Source organism: Heliangelus exortis, chromosome 11 (genome assembly GCF_036169615.1).
Source record: "Heliangelus exortis chromosome 11, bHelExo1.hap1, whole genome shotgun sequence".
Lineage (NCBI taxonomy): Eukaryota > Metazoa > Chordata > Aves > Apodiformes > Trochilidae > Heliangelus > Heliangelus exortis.
In genome coordinates this window covers 11,051,772-11,062,895 of record NC_092432.1, presented here as the reverse complement: position 1 = coordinate 11,062,895, position 11,124 = coordinate 11,051,772, and the positions used below count along the sequence as shown (strand labels likewise).

At 53.4% G+C, this 11,124-nt stretch overlaps 1 protein-coding gene across 1 annotated transcript; it reads right to left on the bottom strand.

Annotated features, from left to right (window-relative positions):
• Positions 1–158: 158 nt before the first annotated feature.
• On the bottom strand, positions 159–4,137 carry NMB (neuromedin B). The gene is made up of 3 exons (XM_071754528.1): positions 3,845–4,137; positions 3,269–3,471; positions 159–414 (listed from the first exon to the last, which is right to left on the bottom strand). The coding sequence occupies exons 1-3, from the start codon at positions 3,987–3,989 to the stop codon at positions 367–369; spliced, it is 396 nt and encodes a 131-aa protein (XP_071610629.1). The 5' UTR covers positions 3,990–4,137; the 3' UTR covers positions 159–366.
• Between the last annotated feature and the right edge of the window lie 6,987 nt (positions 4,138–11,124).

The following is an 11,124-nucleotide window of genomic DNA, read 5'->3' as shown; positions in this document are numbered from 1 at the left end:
TTGAGGAGAGGCTGCAGGGACTGGATCTGATCCCCACCTGGATGCTGAGAACCAGGAGCTTCCCTCCATCCCCACCGAGTTGCTCCCACTCTCCCCTTTTTCCTGCCCAAGCCCTAGGGGTCTGTCATCCCACCCCTGCTGAAAAGCCTGAGCCAGTCTGTGCAAAGAGCCAGTTTTATTCAGGGGGGCACACGGAGAAAGCAGCAAACAGACAGGACACACACAGGGAGGCTCTGTTCATACCAGCAACTGCTATTCACCACATTACAGACAGAATAAAGAAAAGTGATGTTGCTACAGAAACCCACAAGGACGAGGCTCTCCTCCGTTTCCCATGCAGACCTCACCCTCCTCGGCTGGGCTGCTTCAGTTTGAGAAATACTTCTCCAGCACCTTTGCTAGAAGCCCTGTCTCCTACAAGAAAAGGCACAAGGGTGAGACAGAGTCCCAGGCACAGCCTCCATCGCCTGCTGGGTACCACGGGGCAGAGGATTAGATGAATGTCCCATGCTGGACCACGATGGCACAATTCAGGGGTGGCCTGGGACAGCACAGGAGAAGGAAAGAGCCGGGAGCCTGGCTCCTGCCTCCCATCTTGTGCTCCAGCAGCTGAACCACAGCTGGCTGCAGAAATGCCTGTTTGCAAACCCCTCTGGAGCAGCACGCAGGCTCCTGATTTGCAAAGGGATGGGACATCCAGACTCCAGATGGGAGACGTGGGACTCCAGATGTTTGGAGTTCCAGCCCAATAGTGCAGGCAGGACTAACCCACATGAAGGAAGACCAAGCAAAAAGCCTAAACTCTGCACTTCATCTAATGCCTAGTGGGGAAGGACCAGTTTTTGAAGGAAAGGACATCCTCAGAAAAGGAAAAGCCCACTGGGCTTTCCCATAAAAATCAAGTTCCTTGGATACTTACCCTGCCAGGAAGCACAGCAGGCTTGCTGGAGGAGCAACACTTTGAGAGCAGGTTAACTCTTGCCTTGCTGACCAGGTTGTCCCCAGGAAGGGAGAAGCATCTTTGCTTTTCTAAACCAAGCTGAGGCAGAAGCAACAGATGCTGAGCAGGGGAAGGACAGAGGGTTTCAGGGAGTAGAGCTGCTGAACAGTACATGGGGCAGTGCAGGCACAGGCTGGGTGCTGGCTCCAGGCAGCCAACAGCTGAGGGAGAACCTTGTCAGGGTGGCAGGGATTTGCATGGGCACTGTGTCACCCACAAAAGCAAGAAAAAATAAGGTGCCACAAAAAAGTACAACACAGACAGCACTCAAAGGCAGCAGGGAGCAGCAGCCCCGCGCGGTATCAATGCACATGTCAGAGGAAAGGATGCACTGGGGAACGGGTGGCAAAGAAAGCAGCAAGAAGGCAGGAGTTAAGTCAGAGGTGCCTGAAGGGCAGAACCAGACCTTTTGCCCAGCAAGGTCTCCACTGCCACCAAGAGGATGCCTGAGGTGAGAGGTTTTGGGAGGAGATGAGGGGCAGGAGCCAGCTGCACATCAGACACCCGAGCTGTGACACCACCCATGTGCAGGACATGCCATCAGAGCAGCAGGAAGCTGGCCACCATCTGCTTGATGAGGACACAAATCACCCTCCAAGAGCAGAGCTTTGGCACCCTGACACGCAGGCTGAGTGCCACAACAGGTCCAGGCAGGGTGGGCAGGGCACCGACACCCAGCTGGCAGCCTGGGACATGGCACCAGCACTCAGGGCACCCATTGCAGTGCAAGCAGTGACCCTGTGATTCACCCACAGAGAGGAGAGCCACACTGGTCACTTTTATCAAACAGACAACACACTCATGCACAGCTTAGCAGAGGAGGCAACCAGCCACCAGCTCTCCCATCACCGCAGGCAGTCCACACAGCAACAAATACCCTCCTCTTCAAAGGCTCCCCGAGGAGGATGCAGAAGGGTACAGGGACTTTCACAGCCCTCTTCTCCCTGGCAGCTGCATTCTAGAAGCAAAAGCTGCAGCAGCACAGCAGTCACAGCATCTTACAGGGGGTAGGGTGGGCTGGTGTCTCCACCATGCCCAGTTGTATCTCTGTGGTGGGAAGCCCTCTGTCCTGATGGGACCAGCTCTCTAGGAAAGCTTTAATTCACTGTAGTCTGACAAAAATAAATCATGAAGACACTTGAACAACCAGTGCCATTCAGGCTCACATCCCTGCAACTCTGCCCCACCTCTGCCTTCCCCTTCCCCCCCCCCAAAAAAAAAACAAAACCAAGAGCAAAGAATAGGAGGAAGTACTACCTAAACCTAAATAACAGAAGTCACTCTACCTGTGTGCAGTGTGACTGGATCGCTTCTCAAGCACAGCAGCTTGGTGGGACAGTACCTGCAGGACCCACCCAAGAGGATTTCATCTCTTTTAGGCTCTCAGTTACCTCCTGAAGTGACCAGAAAGGGCAAGATACCAGGGGAGCATGCATGAGGCAATAAACAAGCAGAGCCACATGGACGAAGCAATTCCATCTCCATGCCCTCTGTGAGGACCTGTGCATGAACATTGCTCCTAGGGCTGGGTTTTCCACCAGAAGTTGGATCAGCTCAGAGACAAAAGCCACACCAAGGAGGCTGAGGACCTGCTGCTGCACAGTGGGACTGTGGAGCCCCTGCCTGCTCCCTGAGACCCACTCTGCAGCAACATGACTGAAACACACCTCCTCCCCTCTGCAAGCCAGGACAACAAAGCTCTGATCCCCTTAGGAATGAGGGATCCTGAGCACAGTGAGACAAACCCAAGATGGGCACACCAATCCTGCAAAGACCTCTTTGCAGGACAAACTCCTTTCCCTGCACACACAAAGCTGTGTCCTTCTTGGTCTCTTGCTACACAAATAGAAAGGGAAAGGGCTTTCCCTGTCCACGCAGCATCTGGAAAAGGGGACATTTCTTCACAGCAGCCACAGTGGCCAGCCATCCTCCTCTGCATCTGGCTGAGGAAGACCCAGATGCTTATTAGCTGGAGATCACCACTGCCACAGCTCCATTGCAGCATCCCTTGGTCATCTTCACACCTTTCCCAAGCATTTGGGACTATTAGCCACTGCCCAGCTAGACACAAGCCTAAGGAGAATTCTGCTCTGCCCCTTTACAGCTGATCTTTGGGAGCGGTTTAAGGAGGGTTAACAGGAGCAGAAAGGGGGAACACACTTACAGCGGCCACCTAAGTGCTCCCATCTCCAGCAAGGCTGGCTACTGCAGATAAACATCACCACCTTTCTGCTCTGAGAACCCCCCTTCATTTTAGTCAATATTCACCTGGTCAGTGAGGTCGTATTTCCCTTGGTTCTCATCCAAAAGTCTCTCTTGCAAGAGGATTTTCAGGAGCTCCCGGGTCAGCAGTTCCATCATCTCCTCCAGCAAGGCTCTGAGAGAGGGACCGAAGACCATCGGCACTGCAGGCTCCTCCGGTGACTCCAGGTGCGGGGAGCCCGTGACACTCTTCTTCCCCATGAAGTGACCTGCAATGACAAGGACTTGTGTGCCTGGGAGAGGGAGGGAGGGAAGGATGGAGGGAGGACGGGGCTCCCGAGAAGCACCGAGCAAACAAAATGTCTCGATTAGCGAGTACAGCCAAGCGAGGAGAAAGTCGGCAAATCCCGGAGCGCGTCGGACTTTGGGAAACTTCCCCCTCCTGCTGGCGGGGTCTCTGGGGTTTAACCCAGGCACCGAGAGATGCCGGAGGAAGTTCCCGCTCCCCTTTTGCCCACCACGGGTCCCGCCGGCCCCAGCACCCGCCCCCCGCCCGGCGGGATGGAGCAGGGGCTCCCCGCGCCCGTCCCTCTCCGCGTCCCCGAGTCCCGTCCCGTTCCTTCCCCCCACATCGAGCGGTACCTGTGGCCCAGAGGTTTCCACGGGGATTCACCTTGATCTTGGCCGCCTGGCTGCGGTGCTCGGCGAAGTCGAGGTGGACGGCGGACCCCAGCGCGACACCGCACAGCAGCAACAGGAGAAGGAGGAGCCCCCGCACCGCCGCCATGGCATCACCACCCGCCCGGCACCGCTCCCACACCCACTTATACACCGCGGGGCGGGGCCCACGCACCGACCGACCCGGCCCCCACCGGGGGGCCCCACCGCCCCCGGCCCCGCAGACCTCGAGGGGAGGCTCGGACCGCCCTGCTCAGACCGCTCTCGGGGGGCTCGGGACCCCCCGCTCCCTCAGGAGACCCCCGGCCCCCAGCGCACCCCTCTCTCTTCCCCCTCCCCCGCTTTCTGCCAACCCCCAGCTGGGGCACGACCCGTTAAACACAACCCTCAGAGCCCCACAGGCTCCTCACCCCATCCCAGTTTGTGTTCCCCCATCTGAAACTCTGTCATCCCCCTGCCTGGAGGGGGTGGGAAAGGCTTCTAGAACCGAACCGAACGGCAGCGCCGCTCTGCCCCGGCCCACAGCCTCCTTGGTGCCATCAGAGGAGGACAGCGGGGGGGGGGATTTGCCCCGGCTCAGCCCAAGCTGCCTGCTCCCCGTTACCTCCTGCTTCTCCGACTGTCCGGGAGCATGCTACATGATGTTAAAAAGTAGCCTTGCAAGGATGTCAGCCAGCACCCACGGCCAGCTCTCAGCACCCTTGGGGACAGCCTCTCTGGGCTCACAGATTTTGACAGGTCAAGATCTCTAAGTAGCAACCGCCCTGCCCCTCATCCCCTCCCGGTTACTCTCTGTGAACCCTGCCTCCAAGTAGGGCCTGGGAGGGGAGGCCCTGCTGGTGAAGACCAAGGCAAAGAAGGCACAGAGTACCTCAGCTTTGTGTCCACTGCCATTTGCAGTGGTGGCTTTGTGAACACTTTCTTGATTTTCTACAACTAAAGGAGCTCGTTGAGATGTGCAAGGAGCACCAGATCTTCTGTACCTGAACTGGTATTTCTATACTTATAATTATAGAAGATCTGATGTTCCTTGGGTATCTCAACAAACTTTGCCTTTCCCAATACTGCTCCTACAAGCCCAGGAAACATTTCCAAATTTCTCCTTCGTGCCCTGTCCATGCTTCCACCTCCTCAATCCTGTCTCCTTACACTGGCCTATTAGTATGCTCATGTCCCTGACAGCTTCTGCCAAATTCTTCTGCTCCGTAACTTTGACAGGAGATGGTGGCTGGTAGGTAGGGAAGTGCCTGAGATGACCCAGTTCTCCTGAGAACTGGCACAGGGAAGATTTATCATGGGATGACCTTCTCACATTTACTGCCATTGAAGAGAAAAGGGCTGGAGGAGATTTGTTTCTCTTCCACAGCAGGGGGTTAGAGTCCAAACTGCAAATGCAGCTCTAATATGGGGAGGAAAAATGAGGAGGTGTCATCCTCCAGTAGGACCAGCACCCTTCAGGGAGGTGGCTGCCTCCCCTTGCCCTGTATCTTTGCGTGCTGGAGCTCCAGGGCTGAAATGGAACCTCACTCTATTTTCCCCTTTTGAGGAGATGTCTCCATTGAGTGCTCCCCATGCACTGTGTGGGGTGCATGAGTACAATTCCCACCACAGATGTGGAATTTCCAGCATGGTGGCCCTGGTGCTCAAGCTCCCATCATGACAGTTTCACCTCCTCCATCAAGACACCAGAGAGAGGAGTCCTGAGACCCTGTGTCCTGTTGGTGCTAGGTGGCTGTGACACCACTTTGGCTCAAGCCTTGTGGGAAGATTTTACCATTTCTAAAGCAGTCTTCAAACTCATGGTGGCAAAAGTGCTGGAAATTCGAGGTGTCTGGAGGAGGCTTAGGATGCAGTCAGCAGAGAAGGAGGATGTGAGGAGCAGAGAAGGTGCTGAGTGCAAGGCAAGAGCCTGACACTGCTGTGCACTGGTGCAGATGGGTCTGGCTTCTCCTCATGCTGGTGAAGGGCTTTTATCTGGGAAGCTGAGCTGCCTCAGAGCTGCTGGCTCCACTGCACATACAAAGGATTTGTCTGCTGTTTCTCACACAGAAGCTTCACTCAGGGAGCTGCAGCTTGCTGTTTGGGGGCAACTGCTCCCTGTGTCAGGTTCCAAAGCTCTGCCCCATGGCCCACCAGGACCTGGTCTGTCCTGGTCTGTGTCCCTGCACACAGCCTCTGCAGCAGACAGAGGTGGGGAAGAAAGAGACGAGAGATTCGCTGCAGGATTGTGGAGGATGAAGCCAGGGATAAAGTGATGCCAATTACAGAAAGGGCAAAGAAAAGGACCCTGGGCAATTAGGACACCTACCAAAGCATGACTGGGGTTAAATTCTCCTCCTTCAGAGCAGCAAAGTGCTCCAGGGGGGATTAAGGGAGAGGAGCAGGGGACAAGAAGCAGGAATCAGCACAGCATTTCAAACAGGGTCAATTTTTTAACTAGCTCCATTTTAACTGATAACACATCTTGACTCTTTTTCAGCTGCTGGCTGCAAGCATTACCCTGGCCAGGGTGGGAGAGGAGGAACTGGGTGTCCCCAGGATCAGGGTATTCCTCATCCCAGCAGGCTTGGGAAAGACTGGGAAAAGGGAAGCAGAGAGTTCCTGCCCTGTTGCAGTTCCACAGCAAATGGTGGGAAACTGAGGGGACATTGGGTTAATTGCCAGGCACTGAAGTTTGGCCAGATGGGGCATGTGGGAGAGATCTGAGTCCAAACCCCTCATTTCAAGCCTGGGAAGGAGATGGAATAGCTGCTCAGGGATATGGGGGAAGCTTGGAGTGGGAGCACAGTTGAGGGCAGCCAGTGGGCTTTTATAGAAAACAACTTGTGAGAGCAACCTGAGCTCAGGGCGTGTGGAGCAGCAGCGTTAGCACTGAAGGACACAGCAGCTGTGATCCAGGCAGGGCTCTGGGAACACTTCCTCCATCCTTTGCAGCAGGCACCTTAAAAACTAACCCCAGACACCTACATATCCTGAGCAAGAGGCTCAGCACACCTCATGACATCGTAAGTGGCCTTGATTAGAAACGGAGACCAGGTTTTCCTTGGAATTTTTTTGTCTGTATCTTCTTCACGAAGAGGTGATGTTGTTCCTAATTTGGGAAACTTTAATTTGGGCACCTGGGATCTGTCTGGGAGAGGCACCATAACCTGAACTCCAATCCCCACTTACCAGCCTGGTGGAGTCAGACTCATTGAATCCCAGACTGGTTTGGGTCTGAAGGGACATTGAAGACTCATCCCACCCCCCTGCCATGGGCAGGGACACCTTCAGATAGACCAGGTGGCTCCAAGCCCCATGCCACAGCTTCTCTGGGCAACTTGGGCCAGGGGCTCACCAGTCTCACAGGGAAGACTTTCTTCCTAATGTCTAACCTAAACGTCCCCTCTCTCAGCTTGAAACCATCCCCCTTCATCCTATCACTCCAGACCCCTGTGCAAAGTCCCTCCCCATATTTCCTGTAGCCCCTTCAGGGACTGGAAGGTGCTCTAAGGTCTCCCCGTGGCTGCTCACCTACCTGCCAAGCAGCAGAGGAGACTGGAGCCCACTGATGTGCCAGCTTTGGTCTGGAGCCTGCTGAGACCTCCAGGACTCAAGGCTGGAATTGTCACTGCAGTGCTCCTCCATGGCTCGCTCCCTCCAGCTCAGCAGAGGTTCCTTCCCCCAGCAGTTCCCAGCTACCAAAGGAATCTTCACAGCTTACAGGTATTACAAATTCTATTTTGAGAGATCAGTTTTGCCTGCAAAGCTCATCTCACTGGCTTCAGAAGGTGCTGCAGGAGATCCTGCCTGTCTGCCACCAGCTTCCTGCAAGGGCCTTGCAATGGAGCTAGGGAAGGACAGAGGTGACTCAGCAAACCCTGCCAGACTTCTGACAGATGGTTACTGTGGCAAGGCAGAGCAAGCATCTGCACTGAGGTGACCATCCCCTTTCCTAGTGGGATTAACCTTCTGGGGCTGGGACCTGCAACCATCCCTCTGCAGCCCTGAGCAGATCCACAGCCACCAGGAACGGTTCTTTCTCACCCCAAGCAGCCCAGAAGCTCTGCAGAACTTCCTTGGCTTGCACCACTGGTTTCCCCCAATGCCTCCAGGTGGAGGAGATGGTGACTGTCTCTTCTGCACTCTTGTTTTCCCCCAGTAAGCCTCTCATGCAATTTGTTTTCCCACTGGCTACTGACCACTGAACTGACATTTTCATAGCACAATCTGTTACAGCCCTGACGTTCCAGATGGTAACACTTAGCTCAGAACCTGTTGTTTTATCAGTAGAGTCAAAATTGGTTTTCCCCCCTGTGCACCATTATATATTTATGTACATTTACATTTCATCTATTTTATTGCCCAGTCTCTTTCCACAGCTGACCTTCAGCCACCCAAACCTTTGTATCAGCAGCAAACTTCAGGATTTGCTTGGTTTCATAATTTTTGAATATCCTCAACACAGTCCTTGCACATCTCCCTAATGTTTTCGGCCACAGATTGTTGCCCTCTACCTTTTGTTCCAAACCTTTTAACAAATTACTTCTCCCCATAAGGATCTCGCCTCCTATTCCAAAGCTGTGTCCTTTCTTTAAGGAGCCTTCGCAGAGGGACCTTGCCAAACACCTCTGGGAAATCCAGAGGGATGATCCCAGTGTGCTCACCTTGCCCACACCCCTTCTCAGCCATCTACAAGTCTGCTCTTTAAGCAGCCATGCACAGATCTGGTTCAGAGCCTACAGATCCCTGCACCTCCACCTCTGTCCCCTGGTGCCACGGGGGGCTTGACAGAATGGGTGTTCACCACGACAGGGAGCTCAGTGCTTTGGGTTTGTGTCCCTTCAGAGCCTGTGGGCAGCTTCAGCCAGGCCTGGGGGTTCGTGGCTGTTCTTGTGGTCACTGAGCTCTTCTGCAGGTTCTTCCACTGCTGGTGTCCAGGAACTTGTGGCAGCACAGGACACCTGGGGCACTCTGTTCCCGGCTGAAGAGCAACTCTTGTCCATGCAGAGCTAACATAAGCAGTAACAGAGCTGTGAAACACTCAGCTCGTAAGGATCAAACAGACCAACCTGGTAATACCTTGGTTTGTAGCATTTAAAGCAAGGTCCATGTGGTTTCTTCTCTGTTGAATTATGCTGAGATACCTTGGCATTGACTAAGGCATCTTCCAGAGAGGTGGCCAGTCTGGCCTGGGAGCTGGGGAGCTCCAGAAACACAGCACAGGCTCTCCCAGGCCCTGCAAATATCCACTTGGGCAGGCGAAACCGATGGCTCTAATAAAAAACAAATACAAAGAGCAAAGGCCTCAAACCCTCCTATTTGTCTCTTACACAGTGCCAATAAAATTCCTAGTGGTGGTTAAGCTGTTTCAGCCTCTTCTTCACCACTTTGCCAAACCCAGGTCAAATTTAAAGTCCTGCCACATGCCTGAGGATCTCTTTTGATGCATTTGTCTCTTGTTTACCAAGATTAAATCCCTCTGTTACACTCATTCATCCACAGGCAACAACTGCTGCTTATAAAAGATAAAATTTGAAATCTCACACATCTTGCTTTCAGCTCTCCTTCAGTTTTCATTAAAGACATTAAATGAGTTGCGGTTTCTCTGAGGATTCCTGCTCACTCTACACCCCTTGGACAAATAAGTGCTCTGCAAGAAGACTTTGAGAACAAAATCTGGTTTTCTTGCAGGCAAATCCAGGCCCAACTCAGAAGGGTCCCAACCAGAATGAAGTGGCAGAAATCCGACACAGAGCAAACAGAGGTTCAGAGAAATGAAGTTAATTTCCCCCACATTAATTTAACTTCTGTCTCTCTGGAAACAAACCCTGCAAGGTCAGTTTCTACAGGAGGAGGAGAGGTTGGAAGGAAAAGCTGGTATGAAGGTGCTTGGCAGAGAGGAGTCCAGGATGTGTTTTTTGAATTACAAAACAGAAAAAGACAAAAAGTCAAGAGCTGAGGAGCTGAGCAGAGAGAGCAAAAGCCACTGAATGTGCCTGCTCCATCCTGGGTCACAGAGGGTGCATTTCTAGTCCATCCCTCATTAGGCTGCACTTCTCTGTGGAGATCCTTGGTTTCCCCCAAGGTTTAGAGAGCTCTGTCAGATCAAGCATTCAATGGACCTGCTAGAATTGAACCTGTGTGTGAATTGCCCCATGAGCAGGAAGAGGTTTAACACCCTGCACTCAGCCAGCAAGACCCAGCACATAGGGACAGCCCTGCTCCACTGGGAAGGAGGGGAATGTGGGACAAAGCTGGTGGGATTTTTATACAGAAATTGAGGGCTAAGCAGGACTGAGCATGCAGCAGCAGAAAACCTGCTAGCACGAAGAGAAGCTCCTCATGGCTGGGCAGACTGCCAGCCAGCAGGGAATCCACCTGATTATTTCTAGGTAGATCCAAGAAGACAGATGCACCAGGACAGAAGAAGTGCTGGAGTCACCACTCTGCCAGGCTGGTGGAGATTCCTCGGCAGAGCCCTGGCTGATGGGTGAGCAAGAGGAACCAGACAGAGGAACTGCACCAGAGGGGTGCAGACAGCAAAGGGATGGAAGCATTGAAAAGGAGGGGAGAAGGTAAGAGGGTCAGGAAGCTATTAAATTGGCTCAAAATGAGTAGGCACTCATTCTCTTTTCCCAGCAGCCAGTGGGTCAGGCCGGTCATCTCCTGCACATCAACTGCTGCCCCGGAGGGAAATGGTGAAGGCATCACCCAGGCATTCCTTGCAGCCTGAGGACTGCAACCAGGACTCCTCATCATCCCATTCAGCCACTGAGTCACTGGCACCACGTGGGTCTTCAGGCCAGGACATGGGAAGCATCTGCTTTGCATTTCCCCTGCTCCAGCACAGGCACCATCCCCAGGGGACACGCTCAGCGCAGCCACCCCACCTTCTCTTGGCCAAGGAGCTCAGTCCAGGCCAGGAGCCATCTGCTGGGTTTGTGTCCACGTGTTTCTCCAGTGGGAAGGGGTTTTAAACCAGGCACAGACAAGGCTTCACCTTGCAGATTCTCCTTGGGAGAAAAAAATGTTAAAAAGCTGACCTTGTTCTGATTTTAAAGGCAGGAAAACCACCACGAAGTCACCCAGTCTCCTTAAAGACAGCATGCAACCCCTCATCCTGCAAATCCAAGCCCTAGAAACCCTTGCTAAGCAATATGCAGCAGCAGATCTGGAGGAAAGAGTGTAATTCTTGCTACTGTTTAACTGACAGCCATGCATTCAAGCATCACAAACATACAGAGACAGTCTCTGTCTCAGGG